Raw genomic sequence first — 19,017 nt, 5'->3', positions numbered from 1 at the left:
ATTATTCGTATTTACTCCTTAGGAGCATCTATTTTCCTCAGTGTTTGCAAAGCACCAGCCTTTAATTTCAACTTTTATTCGAATGTCCACGCGCTTGTGTCGAATCATTAATAATGATTGCCCCCCCTCCCTCTTGTTTTGATTCTTCTCTCACCCTCCGAACTCTCTTCCTCCACCCGCTCCTTCGCGCGGTCTTTGTTTGCCTGCCCCCCTTTCTCCCTCTCTCCCCCCACCCCCCTCTCCCTCTCTCTCTCTCTCTCTCTCTCTCTCTCCTGCGCTCGCTCTGATTCAGGCTCCGCCCAACAACCTGCTTTGGAGTCCGCCGATTGGCTGCGTCTGCACATGAGGGGCGGTACCTGTGAAAGCCAGGGCGAGCTTTTCAAGAGCGGAGCTGCTCAGCTGTCAGAGACACCGCACGTTGCAGCGGAAGAAACAACGTGGAGCTGCTGTGTTGTGGATAATAAGCGGAGTCTGTGCCGTGGCCTGTGTTTCTCCTCATTCGCTCCCTCTTGTGTGTCCAACTCGCCGTGGCAAGAACGAGCCCCGCGCGTGCGCCAGCCGCCTGTAATGCGCGAGCGTGCCGCTGCCTGTTCGGGTGAGCGCGTGGGGAGCTGATGCCTGCCGTGGTGCTCGCCGGTGCCCCGGAGGATGAGTCCAGCAGTGGAGGCTCGGGCCCAGGAGGCCATGAACGCGGAGCTGAAGCAGAAGCAGCTGCAGCAGCAGCAGCAGTGTTTCGTGGAGAAAGGGGTGATGCTCGAACCCTTCGTGCACCAGGTGGGGGGACATTCGTGCGTGCTGCGGTTTGGCGAGCAGACTATCTGCAAGCCCCTGATCCCCCGGGAGCATCAGTTCTACAAGAGTCTGCCCGCCGCCATGAGGAAGTTCACCCCGCAGTACCGAGGTAAGGAGCCCCTCCGCACACGCGCGTTGCATGTGGCTGCTTGTCTCCAACGTGACATTTCAGAAGATGCTTTTGTGGTTAACGAGTCTGCAAACAGGATGCGTGGCTCGTTGTGCCACTGGGGGGCGACGCTGAGCAACGGGACGGTACTCACAGTTGGACTGTCCAGTGTGGATCAGTGTTCTCTACCAGAAGGTCAAGTGTCACGATCTAAAAGGTTTAGCGCTCGCAGCCAGGGCAGTCAATTAAATCGTACGTGCAGATCCCATAGGAAGCAGAGCAGGTCACCTCTTTGACACGACACCGAGCGTGAGAAACACCCTTAATCTGGTGGAAAATATTCATCCAGAGTTGACCTGCTTTGGGGGATGTTACCATTGTTTGATAGACTTAAACGGACCCCTGTTTTAACCCAAATAACATTTAGATAAAAAATGTTTCTTCTAATCTTGGATGAAGAAGGAAGGGCTTATTTTATAGATAAAGTCACATGTCTCAAGTGTGTCTACTGATGGTCAAGTCTCGATGTGAAGATCAGGAAAGTAGCAGGAAGTGTGTCCAGTTCTGCCTTTTGTTTCCATGAAATATGTTTTGTCAATAATGCTCTATTTTGCTGTTGACTTTGTCGTCTTGCCATCACCATCATAAATTACTTACGCACGTTGCTTTGTGTTTGGGTTTATGTTTGGGTTTTTCAACTGTTGAAAAAATGCGTGAACGTTTGCGACGTTCTTGGTCTTTTTCTCCTCCTCCTTTCTAGACATTTAAGTTGCTCCAAGAACTGTGCCCAGAGGCTCTTATAAATCAGGTTAAGTCAGTTGAGCTCATAGGCATGTTGACAAGTGTTGTGTTGTTATCTGGATTGTGAGGATGAATCAATAAAGGGCTCTCTGTCTTAAGTCTTTAGTCTGGTGTCTTTTGTGTTAGTCGACTGCTTGTGCTGACTTCTCTCTGCTGCCACTGTCCTGTCCTCTCTTTCTGTTGATGTTTGATCCAGGTAGTTGAGGGATGAGCCCAGCTGCTGCAAATAATGTAACGTAAGTTTTACAGAGAGAAGAAGTCACTCAGGGTTAATGGGCTCTCCTCACCTTGGAGAGGGTTTAGAATGATCTGGTTCAAACCGCTGACGACGACTTTCCTCACGCTCCTCTCAGGTGTGGTGTCGGTCAGTTTTGAAGAGGACGACGAAGGGAACTTGTGCTTGATCGCGTACCCGCTGCACAACGATCCTGCGCCCGACCTGGAGCACAAAGACAACGTGGCTGACAGCGAGCCCAAGAGCAAGATGTGTAAATGGGGGAAGGTGATGACACCGTCTCTGCTTGTGGAGTCCGAGGGCTTCAACAAAGACAGCCGAAGTCGCCACTCTCACAAAGACAAAAGGTGGGTTCTCGTCCGGGATGTGTTTGTACAATCTCAAAATCAAACCAGCCCCTCACCCGTCTGTTATAAGCCCGGGACACTTTTCACTATATGTGTGGTTTGATGCTGGGGAGTAGCCCTGTTCAAATAATATTTACAGACAATATCCATCTTATAATGTTTGAATTTGATTTCATTTCATTTCATTTGTATGAAGTTACTTCAAAAGTGTGTACAAAGCTGATGGTAGTCGTTGACCCCTGCTCTAGTGACTCTTGTGGAATGTCATTTATTTGCCTCCTATTATCCACATATATTCAGCTTTCATGAGTTTGGGTCTGATGATGATGATGTTACAGGGTTTCTTTTTAAGTCAGGTTGAGTCCTGTATGCCATGTTTAGTTTGACTTAACCCAATGTGTTTTGGCTGCTTCAACTGTTGCAGTACATTATGGCTGCTTGGCTCATTAATATTATTATTCAGCCAAATGTATTTGGTGATTCCTTATTAGGAAATTATGTTGTTGGGAGGTCAGGGTTTAAAGCCTCAACACCAAACTTGTCGATGTGCGTGTTTTCCAGAACAGGTAAAAATGCCATAGGTGTGGCCTTAGTCAGACCTTGTGGTGTCTTCACAGCTTCCTCTTGGAGTGATGTTGCAAACAAGTCTTCTGTTGGCACCTGCAGTGTGTCAAACAGTTCCACCAACCTGGGAAATCTTCTTGCCACGATAAATCAACAGATGATGCACTTATTTGCTTAATGGAAACCGGATCTACGCTCAGTTGCTTGCTTATGGTGATGTAACGGCATCTGAGACGTGTTTATCAACAAAAACGCATTTAGTTTGGCTGGAATTAAAAGCGGCTTGCGTGGCAAGATGGTGACAGGTATTGGAGATTGTTGCTTGGCACCCGCTTGGTTGAGTGACAGATCATTGGAGAATGGTGCTTGAGATTGTTTACTGTCTCCCAGCGTTCACAAACCATCGGAGGATGTGGAGCGGCTGCAGCAGGCTGAGGTGCTCTCATACCGTGTGGAGTACAGCCACAGCAGCGCCGCGCCACAGCTCAAGCACAACCCCTGGAGTCTCCAGTGTCACCAGCAGCATCTGCAGAGGATGAAGGAGAACGCCAAGCATCGCAACCAGTACAGTATCCTTTTGACCCAACTCTGTTCGGCCTGACTCGTATTGTACGGACGCTGAACGTGAAGTGGTTGTTTGCCTGAACTCAAGTGATCAGAATTCATCCTGCTGGAGAACTTGACGTGGCAGCACACTGTTCCCTGTGTGCTGGACTTGAAAATGGGGACGCGGCAGCATGGGGACGACGCCTCCGAGGAGAAGAAGGCGATGCATATGCGCAAGTGCGAGCAAAGCACGTCTGCCTCCATCGGGGTCCGCCTCTGTGGCATGCAGGTGGGCTATCCTACTGTAGACCCAAGCACTGAAACAGTTCGGGGTGTCTTTAACTGCTCTCTGCACTCCTCTTTAAAGCTATCGGGAAACGCCCTTTTCTACTCAACATTACGTGCAGATCCAGACAGAGCCTTCTGTCTGTGCTCTGCATTCAAGTCATCCGCATTTCTGCATGTTTCCACAAAGCTTGCGGATACGGGCCAAATGGCGCAGTACCACCGGAAAACTTGGGGGCAGTGTTGCCGTTTCTACCTGAAACATAGCTCTAATGAGGCAAGAAGAAGACATGACAATAGTGGAAATTCTCTGCCCTCCAATCCCGATATATTTAACGCTCTGGTTTATTTTAACGCCTCCTACAACGCTGCCTCCCTTTTGCCCTTTTGTGCAAGAGCTACATTATCAATACTTTGTCCACAGTTGCCATGTTGGAGTTTGTTGTTGTCATGAACATTTAACTCTGGGCTGCTCCCACTGGTGGATATTTTGGTGAACAGCAATAGCAACGCCATTTGAAAAGGACCGGTACATTTTCATACTTAAATGGAGTCAAAATGGGGCACAATTAACATAATCTTCTTTCGGTAATTACCATAGTTTTCTGATGGGAGTACAGAGCACGCCTGAGTAGAGGCCACACCCACTGAGTTCAAAAAGAAAATAGATTTCGTGCATACAAAAGCCGCACCAATCTATAAGCCACAGTCCAGTCTACTCCACTGAATTGTCAGTGATTTCTGGTCTTCCACTCTGTGGTGGAGGCGCTACAGACACGCGGTTAAACACAGCCCGTTGAGCGCTTTGATGTGAATTGAACCCCTGTCATTGGTCTGATGAGACAAGGTTCCATCTTTTGGCGGCATGAAGCTCATTTGTTCGTATTTAAGCCGCAGTGTTCTGACTGTGAGAAAACGGTAGCAGCTAACAGTCTGGATATTACACACTCCATGAATTCAATTCGAGGTCTGTTAACACAACAAGAATTACTACAAGAGGTGCACTGTTGAAAATGAAAGGATTCTGTGAAGTACGATAGTTTCACAGAGTCATTCCCACTTTACTTCCTCATACTCCAACCTTGTTCTCCTCAGGTGTACCAGTCCGACACTGGCCAGCTGATGTTCATGAACAAGTACCTCGGACGCAAGCTCACACTGCCAGGCTTCAAGGAGGCTTTGTTCCAGTTCTTCCACAGTGGACATCGACTGCGACACGAGCTTCTGTCCCCCGTCCTACGCAGACTCCGGGACATGCAAGATGCCCTGGAATCCTGCGAGTCCTACCGCTTCTACTCCAGTTCCCTGCTCATCATATACGACGGCGCTCCGCACCGGAAGCACGGCAGACGACGCGCGGATGCCGAGCTCTCAGAGGAAGAGGAGGAGGAAGAGGAGGAGGAACCAGAAATGGAGGAGGAGGAGGACGACGTGAGGGAAGTGTCGGGGGCTTTTGAGTTTCCTCACAGCCCGTCCATGTCCAGTGAAGGTGGCAGCAGCTGCTCCAGCAGCAGCAGTGGTGGAGGATCAAGCTCCTCTCTCTCGCTCCCTGACTCTCCTGCTGTGGACGTGAGGATGATAGACTTTGCTCACACAACCTGTAGAGACTTCCAAGAGGACAGTGTGATCCATGAAGGCGGGGACAGCGGGTACATCTTTGGTCTCCAGAACCTGATCACCATCATCTCAGAGTTGGAGAGCCACAACACAGATTAGAGTCAAAGAGGCACATCTGTCCCGACACCTGACTAAATGTCCATTCCTGTTCCCACCACTGGTGCTTCTAGATGTTCCTGCATCTGTGTTGGGAGGTCATCATGGAGCCATCTGTATTTATTGATCTGCCCGTGACTTGAAACCGTCCGAACAGCACAAGAAAGGAACAGTAGCAAATAAGAAGAACTGAGTCTGATCCAAAAGGATTGCTGGTATTTTTGCACACAAACATGCACAGGAACACACTCAGCTCGACGTGGGTTTGTGTGTGTGTGTGTCATGAGACAGGGCTATTTCTTACTGTAGGAGTATGCGTGGATGAGGAGGACCGGATACAGGGTGCTGCTCTTACACCCAGACTCTCCCTCAGCTCATAGTGTTGCGTGTGAGAGGGAGAACATGGAGCTATCGACTTGCTTGACTTGTTCTATCAAATAAAGGTGTTCAATAGAGAGCACTACATTCCAGGTTACTGAGGTTACCACTATGATATGAGCTCTTTCATGTATATCTGTGTTGCTCATGGTTCATTGGGGGGAATAAATTAAAGGTTTTGGTTTTGTCTTAACATCCGTCTGCTCTTTTGTTGTCATTATTTTACATTTGATTCTCACAACCTGCTTCTCAAATACACACAATCGGTCAGGCAGCGAGGGAAGTGCACAGCAGTGGAGGAGCTCGGAATGTCTAGAGCCCCGAGTTCAGCTGTTTGGTTCTGAAAACTGTCACTGACAACGCTGCTCACAGGTATTTCAGTGTGTTCCTGCTGGGAACAGGTTATTGAACAACGCCCTGCAGGAACGCCCCTATCGTTATTTACATGTCTGGTCTGTTGGCTAAATAAAGAGTGCTGACTTAATTGGGTGTTTAATACTTGAAGGGAACTCCTTTAAACACTGTAACAACATGCAAGCACTTGCTTTTTCACTTTGGCAGATGTATGCAGTGACCAAGAGAGACTGGACTGACCAGAACTTGGAAAATCTGCTTCTGGATTCCACATATTTTATACACTGAAGGAACTAGCTTCTTTTATTTTGTGTCTCAAACTTGTTCGTTGACCTTCCTTGATCTTATCACATCAGTTTTGACACTTTCTGTGTGTCCATTACGCCAAAAAATAAAAACGTAGACAAGACACTGGCCCTGGTGGCCATGATGTCAGTGGCGATGTGAAACACCGACCGCTCAGACAGTGAGAGATTTTGTCGGTCACTCTTGTTATGACTGACTTAAACTGCTGTGTTTTTACAAGCAAATTACCACTCAGTTCTACAGCAAAGCTATTGGTGCTTTGATCAAGATGCACTTGCCGTTCAACATTCCGAGGACGGGAATGATGTCACAGCTTCAGCCATGACCCAAAAAAAAAGCCCGGCTGTGGAAAGTATTTCTGTGGTGATATATTAAGGTGGTTGTCATATCAAGACAATTAGAAAAGTAGCAAACCGGCGAGTGTGTGAAGATACAACTCAGTGCTCATTGGTCTGGGCCTGGTGTCTTTAGCATGTGGAGCAAGTGCGCTCGCTCAGCATTTGCCTTCTGAGTGTCCTCGACTGACTGGTCGCTCTCTCACTTTTGCTCACAAGCTCTGGGTGTCAACACGCTTTCTTCCGAGAGCTTCTCCCAGAAGCCTGGCGAAGTGGCTCTGGTATCCTGTCAGGACGCCTCCCTGGTGAGGTGTTCTGGGCAGGTCTGAATAGGAGGAGGCCATGGGGCAGAGCAACTACAAGAAGATGCCCTCACCAGCCAACACAACTATGGGATCTGCTCATAGCTGATCCCAGACAACTCAGCTTCGCCCAGCTCAGATGTCCTGTTTGCAGTGAAGCTGCTCTGACAGAACATGAACGCGCTGTGGGCCAGATCCGGCCGGTCCTGGTGTCCTGCAGCCAGTCTGAGCTGGACCCACAGAGAGGAGGGGGAGGAAAACAGGCTCGTCATCCGTCGCCACTTGGAGAAAGAGCTATTAGGTGGACACACGCTTCTGTCAACAATGATCGCACTCATTCACCCTCTGAGCTTTTTCTGTCTTCTACGTGCTGGAGCCTCTTAAAAACTGAGTATGTTCATCAATACTCACTGAATATATCAGTGACTTTTAACCCACCTTCTTCCTATTATTTTGCCTTATATTTTTCATTTTCATTGTTGTAACAGCTTTTTATTTTTGTAACTGCAACTCATTTATGTTAATCTATTTACAATAGAGGCATTTTTATCAATATTTCTCATCTGTAATCATCAATTGTGTCGTTAATAAATCAATAAATACAGATATACTGTGGCTTCTCATGCAAGTATTTATTAGAAGTAATGTTTAAATTTCACTGCCCCTTTTGTTTGTGTGAACTAAGAATTCTATAAGAGAAAAATGTTCCGCTGCAAAGGCTTATTAGTTAATGTATAATTTAAATCTGTTTTACATTAATTAAATTGCTACTTTTTAAATTGACCTTCAAGTCTTCATTCTTTTCAGTCACTTAATGCTCCCTAAACAGTTGTATTGAAATGATATACATCCTTCAACATTCTAAATAATTATTTTATTAGTAATGCGACAGCATAATTACTCAACAAATTATTGTCAAAATCCCTTTGAATATCTCATAACTTTTCGTTCTCTTTGGTTTTTCTGGGTTTTGTTTTTTACATGTATTATTATTATTATTATTATTAGGCAACATGTCTACACAGTATTTCTATGACAAAGCCTGCACTCCAGCTCGACTTGATAACATCAACAAAAGCTCCATATTGTGGTGATCATATATTGTTTTTAGGTTGCTGGCCATGGGAAATGGGAATGAACATGTGTTTGCCATTTATTTACACCCTAATAGTGAATTGATGATAAGTGTGCTCTCTATGTAAAGTGTTACCTCATTCCTGCGTGAGGATTTAAGTGCTGCTGCTGCTTTTAGAACTCTGCGAAGGACTTCACAATAAAAGCCTGCAGTAACTCAAACAGAGCTTGACTGCAAAACCACACTGTAAAATCTGAAAAGTCTGAGGTCAGAGCAGTTCTGACCCAGGAGGCAGTAAAAGGTCATGACTGTAAGTGGCCTGTTCTGTAGATCAGCTCCAAAGGTCAAAGCATGGTGGGTGATGTGACTGATGAGAGCTTGATAGATGTAGTGATGGAGCAGATAAGCACCACTGTCCCCGCTGCGCGGGGGGATGGTGGTGCGTTACGTAATAGCCTCAGGGTCAGTGGGCTTCTTTCACCCGCTTGAGCGTCCTACTCTGCCATCGATGCTGCTCCACATGCATCTGTACATTGAGTGTGATAGGGTTTCACATGTGCGTAGCATGCGCCGCGTGTGTCCCCATCACGGCATCAAGGTTAATGCAAGTGGAGCGGTTACGTAACACTCCGCTTGCATTAGATTTCTATGACAACAGCAGCCTCAGCTGTGATGACAAATAGCGTCATGACGGTTTGGACAATGGCGTAAAGATTTGCTCAACTTTGATGAAGCTTTTATAGACACCATGCAAAGTGACTGTTTGCAGCTTTGTTTCTCCTACAGTAACAAAAGAAAATCTGTCCTACACTTATTAGGTGTATTAGGTGTGAATGCATCGCAAGTGTGTTGTCTGCACAATATACTTGTCTAAATATCTTGTTCGTAATTCATGTCCGTGCAGTTTATTGACCTTTGTACCTTGTTTGTATCTTGATTTTACTATTGTGTCCTCACATAAGGTCACGTTGCTGCTTAGTGATTGATTCATTTGCTTTACAGCATTTAACATTTTATCTATATTTCCACTTCCCATTTAGTGTAATCATAAATATATTTAAAAAAAAACATATCTCTTCATCTCTAACTCAAACTTTGTTGTGTGACATTTCATTTTCACTATTAACTTCACAACTCATTTTTGAGTGAAATCAGATGCTTGTTGCACCTGTACGTTCGACCCTAAATAAAGCCTGTGCAGTTGTCTCCTTGTTGCCTGCAGCTGTGTTTCTCTGTGTCTTAGCTATAGAGACAAACGTTTTACGTAAGAGATTTAAGACTGCATTTTCACGTCCTTTACAATTTGAAGAGGGGGATAAACTAGACACTTTAATCCAGAGGATTTAATGCCCTTGAGAAGAGAGACGACAATGCAAACCCTGTTTTGACTCAAAGATGATCATTGTAATTCACCCTGTTCACCATTGTACAGTGCAGTACAACAACGTGTATTTTTATAATACAGCAGGATCAGGAATAAACATAGACAAACATAAACATTTGTCTTCTTCAACATTATATTTCATGTTGAGGTTGATTTAATCGTATCATAAGAACATTCACAACTTTGACTTTTAGCACAGTGGTCCAGCCAATGAGTCGCTCATACGGTGGTTCTGTTGTGTATTTCATAATGTTCAACTTGAACTCTCAGTTATTTTATTCAAAACTTTGTATCTTTGCTATCTATGTTTGTATGCAAATCAGGTAATGCTCTATGGAGTCCTTTGTGATTTAACTTCTATGGTGTTCATTGGAATTTGGATTTCCGAAGATGCAGGTGGAAAGAAAACTGAAAAGCAGCTTTGTGTTCATAAGGATAATATTGCAATATTGGGGGATCAAGTGCTATGCACATGATGATAAAATGGAAATAATGCATTTAAAAATCGGAGTGAACCACATTCCTTTAGTGATGTCTTCTGAAGTTACATATTTTTACATAATGTTTCAAAAATGATCTTCTTTTGTACAATAAAGTTTGTACTATTTATTAAATTACACATTTCCTCTATTTTCTCTGCTTTCTCTATTTGTGTTTAATCTGTTTGATATTATTCTTTTCTATATTTCCCTGTTTTCTTCTAAAAATCCAAACCTTCCTCTGTGTCAATAATGAAGTGTTGTTTTGGTGGAAGGTTTTATCGTGTCTGACTGTCACATTGCTGACTGATGTGCGAGCGACTCAAGCTTAAGTTGTGCAGCAGCTCGACTGGGCCTGGAAGCCGAGTCGTTGCTGGGGGCTAATTTCGCTCTTACATAATGGGGTCAGTGACGCTGTGAAGCAGACGTCAGTGCTGGAGGTGAACCGACTCTGGTCTTGTCACGACCCACGCTGACTTCCTAATGACGATAATGAACAATTAAATGACCTGATTAGCCACTAACACGAGCTGAGCCGCGAGGGTCAACTGCAGGAAGCTGCGCTGGAGATGTTATTCCTGCTCTCCTGTCACACTTTGATTGGATCAGCAGGGGATTAGCAGGGTTGCAGCGGCGTTGTAAACACATATAAAAATGGCTGGATTCATCTAGTTCCCTGTTGTCAACACTGTTTGTGCGAGATATTTAGTTCGATTTCGATCTAAGACTCCAAATAAACTTGTCGAAGTTACAAGGATTCCAGTGCAACGTCCAAACATGAAGCTAACATAAAGGTTTGTTGCTGTTGGTCTGTCTTATCTTAATCTTTCTGTCAAATTAACTGGATCTTAATTTTAAAAACTTCTGGACGTGCGTTCACTTCACAATTTTATTTTATTTTTGTCTTACGGACATACAACAACAACATAGATAGGCAATTTTTTATTTATTTATTTTTTTTATATATGTATATTTTATATATATAAGATTTGCCCACCAACATTTGTGTTATTCACTCATTCTAGTTGTGTTGGTAAAGCACCCAGGCAAACCATTATCATTTCCGGAAACACAGAAAGTCCAGCAACATTCACATGTCAACATCATTTAATTTAGATTAAAATTAATTCACTTTTAAACCGAACTGTCCGCCTCAAAGGATCGTGTCTGCCATCGGCTCAAATCCCCACCGTGGCCACTAAGTCACTCAATCCCTGCTCCTATGTCTGTCTATACTTACTCCGCTTACATTAATCCAGGGTTGTTTCCATGCCCCACGTTCACGTTAGTGTTTCCATCACTGTGTGTCTTTAAGCTCTTCACCGGACTGGAGCATCAGTGGGCTCATATTTATCAATCAGCATCTGTGTCAGCTGTGTAAGCGCGTCACCGACAGATGAGCCGCTGAAGCCGGCTCCCTGCTCAGTACGAACAAATCAGTCTTCTGACCCATAAAACTGCTAATTGCACGTAGAAAAAAAAAGTCAGCTCTGACTCATCTAGGACAGAGACTCATTAGTTCACGAGCGAGTTCATCCACATTGCTTCACAATGATTTGTTTGGTTGAGTCTGTCATGCAGTAATGGGAATCTGTATATATATCTGGAGCCAGGTCAAACTCAACTGACCCGATCTGGAGTCTGGGGGAGACGGGGCCACAACAAAATTCATCACAAAAAGCATCTAATTCAAGCAGATATAATTCATAAAGAGACAAAAAAAGTGTTTGGTAGAAATCTAAAATGTGTTTATGTGTGTTGGAAATGGCTGACTATTGGGGGTGTAACAACTCACTTTTCCTTGGTGTCGTGGTTTGAGGTTGCCGATACAACTCAAGGACGATATCGGATCAATTCAGTGCAGGGAGGTTTCCTTGATTTCTCTTGTGTGTAGTAAGTGAATCAATGAATTCTGTATATAAACAAGTCAACAATTAATGGAAAACGCATTCACACTTTATTTGAAAAAAATAAAGGGCTACAACACCTGAGACTGAATTAAACAGCAACATCTCCAGTCTTGCAAAAGCAAAGTGTTTCCAAACAGTGATGGTTTCTCGCGCCGCTGCTTCTACTCTGCCGTGCTGCTTGTTTCCTGCTCCAGCGCCTGCGATAGCGTGATGACATGCTTCATTTTCTAGTCTCTATCCAATTGATCGGTGGCATTTTAAAACAATATAAGATCCATATATGCCATTCAGAAAGCCAAACTGCGCTGAGTAGAGATCCATGTAATTGGATCATAGGACTTTCAATCAATATGTCAATAAACTAGAATGAATCGCCTGTTGAAAATGGTTTGAATCCATTGACAAAATATATGTTATCTCAGGGTTGCTGGGTTTTAGCATTCAGTTTTATGCCTTATTACAAGAATATGTTGAAGATTTCCCAGGTGATTGATTTTATTCTGCCCCAACATTTAAGAAAATGTATTTGTATATCACTTTAAGAAACTGCTGAACTCAATTTTTTACACATTTTGTTTTTATTTTGTCACTTTCTCCAATGGCAGAATGAAAAAGAAATGGCAAAATACATTACAGCGACAGACATACAGATTAAATTTAACTAATATTCATATATTGCTTATTGTTTATTTTAATTCCTTTATTTTTATTATTGGTTTATTTTATTATTATGATTATTATTGTTATTATTATTATTTGGGTTTAAACAACATTTACTTCTAGAATTTTAATGATTGAATGTCCAATGGTTTCTACAACTCACTGAAAGGTTCCTTATTATTTAGCACTAATAAAAGGGAAGTGATGAAAAGCAACATTTTATTTGCAGCGTTTCAGCACCGATGATCGCCTCATAAGAAGCCTGAACAGCCCGGAATCTGAGACGACCTGCCGAATATGTGAACTAACTCCTGTTCATGAATTCTTCATGCTTTTTACAAAGTCAGTGGAATTCAGACGCAGAAGGGGGGATGTTGGAGCGTTTGTCATCACTTTGTGCGAGTGCACAGGCCTGCGGTTGTTATGTAACCATGTGAACAAATATTTCTTTATCTGGGGGAGGATGAGCAGCCGTTCGCTCACCATGTTTCCTTTCAGGATTTCTCGCAGGGACAGTGGGGTGAGAGCAAACGCCACTGAGTCTTCACAGCTATTTAAAAATGTACAACACATGTCAGGAGACTGCGATTGTTGGTGAGCGTGTTGTGACTCTGAAACAGGTCATCAGCTCAGTGCTGCACACACTGACTGTAGTGATGTTCAATACAACGGTCAATGACGTGCTCTTTAGTGCAGCCACACTCTTAAGCTTGGCTCTGTTTAATTTATGGGTATATTATTGTGATCGTTCTTCAAACAAAATTGTGTCAATGCTTGTCTTCATTGTATTAAACGGCTTCCACACAAAGCTTTCTATGTGTGTGCAGAACTTTGGCATGTAATCCTGGATCTGCTGAGATTCTTTAAATGATACCAGTCAATCATTTACACCTTTATTTGGCCTCATGATACAAAGTCATATCCATTTAACTGGGGACAATTACGGACACACACAAGTGTGAATTATTAAATAAATCATCAATCTCCCAAACAAATTTTGGTGTAACCTGAAAACCAAACAAATATCGACGTTTCTTTTATGCGTCTTTAAATGTTAAAATGGACCAAGGCTGCACTCTAGTGGCCATGTTGTGAAAACTCTGTGTTCGCGAGAAATGTACTTCAGTAATCACGGTTTTATTTGGGTGAACATGGGAATATTTCATGAGACTTAGTGTCACATGTTTAAGCAATCGAAATGAAAAAAAAAAAGCTAATCTTTAAACAGCACTTTTCCCCCGACTTTACGTTATGTTGATACTAAAGTCTGAGTAAATGAAAACATGTACATAACATTTTCTTTTTTGTTTCTTTCCTGTTTTATTACCGGGTGTTCTAGCGAGGTCGAGATCCGGGAGACAAAGTGTACAGTCCAGCGCTATAAATATGTGGACAACAATACAACAAACAGAAGCATTGCTTCAAAATTATATACTGTACTTATGAACTGAAAGTCAAATCCGAATCGCAATGTCATTTTACATTATTGAATCTTTCAAATAAACAAATCTTAAATACCAGTTAACGTTGAATGAACGCAATCGGAAATGGCTTATTTATTTTTCCAAAATTCTGTATTAGTTTAATTTAATTTATTTATTTATTTAATTAAGTTTTTTATCCAACTTTTCTGGTCGTCTCTGTTGACGAGTCCAACAGGGATTGTGGTTGGTGTGACCGATGGCGACCCCCAGCGGACTGGAGTTCGTATGTCTCATTGTAGTGACGTGTGCTCTCGGCTCCACTGTGTTGACGTGTCTTTCCTTCCCCTCTCTCTTTTCTGTGGTGCTGCTGGATGGAGCCACAGTGACTCCACTAAGCACGATAGCTGGTCTCTGAGTGACAAGACAGTGGTGGGGATTTGGACATCATGGGAAGTAAGTACAATTCTCCACCTTGAGACACATGTATTTGGTCTGCATGCGCTTGCGGAGGCTTTAGTTGTCACACTGAGCAGGAGCTTGACCGCTATGCTAACTCACTCGACAGATAAACTAATGCCGCTGTGGTTGAAAACGGGAGGTTATTAAAAAGTTTGCTGTTGTATGCGTCTTGTTTTTAAGTTAATGTTGCTCTGACGTGGCTTTAACAAAAGTTAAACAGAGTTTGTGTGTTTCGTGATTGAATGCTAACAAGAGAAATGCTAACGTTAGCTTGTCGCTCGAAACATTTAGAACTGGGCAACTCGCATTTTTCAAATCTGTGCCATAGAAATGTACATTTCATGTCGTTATGATTTGAATATCGTGTCATTTGAAGCTGTACCGTATGTTAATATGCGTCAATGTCGAACTGGTGATCTCAGATGATCGACAGTAGTCGCAATAAAACACTTGGATGTCATCTACCTCTGTTTAAAGTAAAGTTAAAGGAGGTGATAGTTCGTTTTTATTTCGATTAACTTGAAGTCGTGGGGATGGTAGGTAGTGATGACGTTGCATATAAGATAACCGATGACGCCACGTAAATCGCTAATCCTACTCTGCCCTTTACTTTGCAGTTAAATTTTTGGAAGTCATCAAACCCTTCTGTGCGGTTCTGCCAGAAATCCAAAAACCAGAGAGAAAAGTAAGTCGAATAAACAGAGGTGTTGTTCATGTTAGTGGCATGACGTCCGAGCTGTGTGTATTTCTAAGTTTAACTCTAGTATCTATCATACATTTCAGGATTATCGACTGTTGCTCCTGATGCTGATTATTAATGTAATCCCTTTCTATTGTTCAGATTCAATTCAGGGAGAAAGTACTATGGACTGCCATCACACTTTTCATCTTCCTGGTGTGCTGCCAAGTGAGTTTGTGAACTATAAATACATTGCTTCTAAGAGGAATATAAGGGGTGCATTTTAGCAACTTCCCATGCCTTTATTGACTATTTTTTTCCTTCCTTCCTGCATTTATCCAGATTCCACTCTTTGGCATCATGTCATCAGACTCAGCAGATCCCTTCTACTGGATGAGAGTCATCTTGGCTTCAAACAGAGGTGCAAACAGAAATGACTTAATGACTGTTTTCTTATGATCAGCTTTGACAAGAGGTTCATCGTTTTGATTGCATGTTTGAGTTAGAATCTAATTTAACATTAATTCAAACAAATATTGACTCAGTCCGTTTTTTTTTCCTGACTAATAAATAAAGATAAAAGTAAATATTATCCCAGGCCTGACTGAAAGGTTATCAGAAGTGACCTGGTCTTTTTTATCTCTTGTTACTTAAAGGTTACTTTGTACTTAACATATCATATGACACTAAACTATCATTCTCCAGGTACCCTGATGGAGCAGGGTATTGTTGAACTCCGACAATGCCTCATTATTGTGTATTTTGGTTGTCAGGTACTCTGATGGAGCTGGGTATCTCCCCCATCGTCACCTCCGGCCTCATCATGCAGCTGCTGGCTGGAGCCAAGATCATTGAGGTTGGAGACACACCCAAAGACAGAGCTCTGTTTAACGGAGCTCAGAAATGTAAGTCTTTTACTGCTTCTATTTAGTTAATGCAGCACATTTGTCTTAGCTTCCCCTCTATCTTCCTCACACTGTAATTCATATGTGATAGTAAATGTATAGTAGCACATATATTTATGCTGGTCTTTTTGCAGTGTTTGGAATGATCATCACCATCGGACAGGCCATTGTGTATGTGATGACCGGCATGTATGGAGACCCCTCAGAGATGGGGGCTGGAATCTGTCTTCTCATCATCATCCAGGTCAATATGATTCATCTCTCACTAAAACACCATGAATATTTACTATTCTGAGATCCTGAATAGGTCTAGGATGTGGAGTTTCTTCCTGAAATGGCTGCAGGTTTTCAGTCATTTTTGATGGTTCATTTTGGTCTGCAGCTCTTTGTTGCCGGTCTGATTGTGCTGCTGCTGGACGAGCTGCTCCAGAAGGGCTACGGTCTGGGCTCTGGTATCTCGCTCTTCATTGCCACCAACATCTGTGAGACCATTGTGTGGAAGGCCTTCAGCCCCACCACCGTCAACACAGGCAGAGGTGCGTGCTCTTTGTCTGGTTGTGTATCTGTTTCTGTCCAGGGCTGGTGTTTTTGTCAGTGTTTAACGGTGAGACTTTGGCTTCCTCAGGAACTGAGTTTGAGGGCGCCATCATCGCTCTCTTCCATCTGTTGGCCACTCGCACAGACAAGGTCCGAGCCCTGAGAGAGGCCTTCTACAGGCAAAACCTGCCCAACCTCATGAACCTCATCGCTACCGTCTTTGTGTTTGCAGTAGTTATATACTTCCAGGTGAGCGCACTCTTTTAGTCAGACTTGAGGAACCAGTGATTTCTCTCTTGATTCATTGTTGAATTTCTGGCCTCCTCAGGGCTTCAGGGTGGATCTGCCCATCAAGTCTGCCCGCTACCGTGGACAGTACAACACGTACCCGATCAAACTGTTCTACACCTCCAACATCCCCATCATCCTGCAGTCTGCGCTGGTTTCCAACCTTTACGTCATTTCCCAAATGTTGTCCACACGGTTCAGTGGCAACTTCCTGGTCAACCTGCTGGGAACTTGGTCTGTAAGTATCAAACTGTTCTCTGACGGTAAACAACAGTATGTCTGGATCTTGTTCTCTGTGCCAACGGAACCATCTGACTGTTTTTGTGTTCAGGACACGTCGACTGGTGGACCGGCTCGAGCCTACCCTGTGGGTGGTCTGTGCTACTACCTGTCTCCTCCGGAGTCTTTTGGTTCTGTTCTGGATGATCCGGTCCATGCTGTCATCTACATCGTCTTCATGCTGGGCTCCTGCGCCTTCTTCTCCAAGACCTGGATCGAAGTCTCGGGATCATCTGCCAAAGATGTGAGTCCTAATTTTGTTTTTTCTATGTTCTTTTGTCCTGATATGAACCATCATATGTGTCTCTCAGGTGGCAAAGCAGCTGAAGGAGCAGCAGATGGTGATGAGGGGACACAGAGAGACCTCCATGGTGCATGAACTGAACAGGTATACGAGGATGCTGACAAGCTTTCATGTCTCCTGAGTGCATGTGGCCTTAACATGAATGGTCACCTGTGTGCAGGTACATCCCCACAGCTGCTGCCTTTGGAGGACTCTGTATAGGAGGCCTGTCCGTCATGGCTGACTTCCTGGGAGCCATTGGTTCTGGCACAGGAATCCTGCTGGCTGTCACCATCATCTACCAGTACTTTGAGATCTTTGTCAAAGAGCAGAGTGAAGTGGGCAGCATGTCCGGACTGCTCTTCTAAAGGAAATGCCAACTTTTCTGGAAAAACGTCAAACATGGAGGATTCACTCAAAACACGATTTCCTTTTTTTTTTTATATATTTGATACACTGAACTCATTCTTCAGATCCCTTAGGTAATCTCACTACCCAGCCTGCCCGTGTAGATGAAACACTACTTGCTGGGTTGTGAATATTTCAATAACTGTTGTCAAGTCCCCAGACTGCCGAAGTTCTCATCAGCCGAATGCCTGAAGTACCACACTGGTGTGTGTGGGCATGAGTGGCACTGTCATTTTTGGCATACCTCTTGAAATGTTTCATAGTTGGTTGTTGAAAACTCTTGACAAAATGTATTGCGAACTACAAGCACTGCCTCCGGACATTTCAGCAGTTACAAGAAAGCCATGTCGTGTTCATAACAGGTCGCAGTCACACCTGAGGTTCTTGGACCCAATAGCTGGACGTGTAAAGTATAAATAAAATATACTTGTGCTCCTGTTGGTGGTTTTCGTGGACCTTTATTTTGAAATCATGTTTATACCAACTCTGGGCTTATTCAGGCCCCTGCTGTTTTTCTGGGACCTGGAGAAAGTTTTTTTTTTTCCATCTGTTCTGTCACTCTCCTTTGTTCTCAGATTTACTGCACAAATCTGCTGAGGTTGTTGGGATCAGAAGGTGTTTGATAGGAACAGTCGTGGTTTTATTTTGTTTGTACTCTAATGTAACAGACATATTTGTTAATAAAACGTTTTTTTTTTCAACACTCAATGCAAAGTATGCAATTTTCTTTTACAACAACTGTGGTAAGGTTCCAAAGCCACAGTTTATGATGGACTCATAAATTGTGAATTTTACATTGTACTTCACAGCGATTATCATTTATCGTTTGTTGTGTTTGCGTGGTTTTGATGTAGCTCTTTTGTTGAAACGTTTAAGACAAGTTTGGAAATCTGGTGGTTTGGAGAAGGCGACATTATGTTGAATAGTTTTGAAAATACATAGAAACATGGATGGTCTGTTAAAGTCGTGCCGAAGATATGCATTTTCATTTGTTGATGCTCGTAGTTCTATCATATACTATTATATAATGAACTATAATTTACATAAATAATACCAGCATTACATATTCTTAAGTTATTTGGCTTTAATCGGACGTGGTTTTGTGCTCAGGTGATATAAAACGAACGTTCAATTTCGCGAAACTGCGGTATCGGAGCGCGCCGTAGTATGCGTGCGCGCG

General features: G+C 43.4%; 2 protein-coding genes across 2 annotated transcripts; both read left to right on the top strand.

Annotated features, from left to right (window-relative positions):
• Positions 1-402: 402 nt before the first annotated feature.
• LOC128761037 (inositol hexakisphosphate kinase 2-like) lies at positions 403-5,965 on the top strand. Its single transcript, XM_053868896.1, has 5 exons — positions 403-901; positions 2,056-2,284; positions 3,239-3,417; positions 3,508-3,683; positions 4,775-5,965. The coding sequence occupies exons 1-5, from the start codon at positions 649-651 to the stop codon at positions 5,393-5,395; spliced, it is 1,458 nt and encodes a 485-aa protein (XP_053724871.1). The 5' UTR covers positions 403-648; the 3' UTR covers positions 5,396-5,965.
• An 8,344-nt stretch (positions 5,966-14,309) lies between these two features.
• On the top strand, positions 14,310-18,274 carry LOC128760296 (protein transport protein Sec61 subunit alpha-like 1). The gene is made up of 12 exons (XM_053867575.1): positions 14,310-14,452; positions 15,076-15,143; positions 15,300-15,365; positions 15,480-15,558; positions 15,911-16,042; positions 16,177-16,286; positions 16,425-16,578; positions 16,668-16,828; positions 16,908-17,105; positions 17,199-17,390; positions 17,458-17,534; positions 17,611-18,274. Exons 1-12 carry the CDS (start codon positions 14,446-14,448, stop codon positions 17,795-17,797), a joined length of 1,431 nt encoding a protein of 476 aa, XP_053723550.1. The 5' UTR covers positions 14,310-14,445; the 3' UTR covers positions 17,798-18,274.
• Positions 18,275-19,017: the final 743 nt, after the last annotated feature.

Source organism: Synchiropus splendidus, chromosome 6 (assembly GCF_027744825.2).
Source record: "Synchiropus splendidus isolate RoL2022-P1 chromosome 6, RoL_Sspl_1.0, whole genome shotgun sequence".
Lineage (NCBI taxonomy): Eukaryota > Metazoa > Chordata > Actinopteri > Syngnathiformes > Callionymidae > Synchiropus > Synchiropus splendidus.
The sequence above is the reverse complement of the archived record's forward strand: the minus strand, read 5'-3'. Positions and strand labels throughout refer to the sequence as shown.

Coding starts and splice junctions, on each gene's coding strand:
- LOC128761037 (XM_053868896.1), top strand. CDS start 649: ATGAGTCCAGCAGTGGAGGCTCGGGCCCAGGAGGCCATGAACGCGGAG. Junction 902..2,055: donor GTTCACCCCGCAGTACCGAG/GTAAGGAGCCCC, acceptor CGCTCCTCTCAG/GTGTGGTGTCGGTCAGTTTT. Junction 2,285..3,238: donor CACTCTCACAAAGACAAAAG/GTGGGTTCTCGT, acceptor ACTGTCTCCCAG/CGTTCACAAACCATCGGAGG.
- LOC128760296 (XM_053867575.1), top strand. Junction 15,366..15,479: donor TCTTCCTGGTGTGCTGCCAA/GTGAGTTTGTGA, acceptor GCATTTATCCAG/ATTCCACTCTTTGGCATCAT. Junction 17,391..17,457: donor CGGGATCATCTGCCAAAGAT/GTGAGTCCTAAT, acceptor TGTGTCTCTCAG/GTGGCAAAGCAGCTGAAGGA.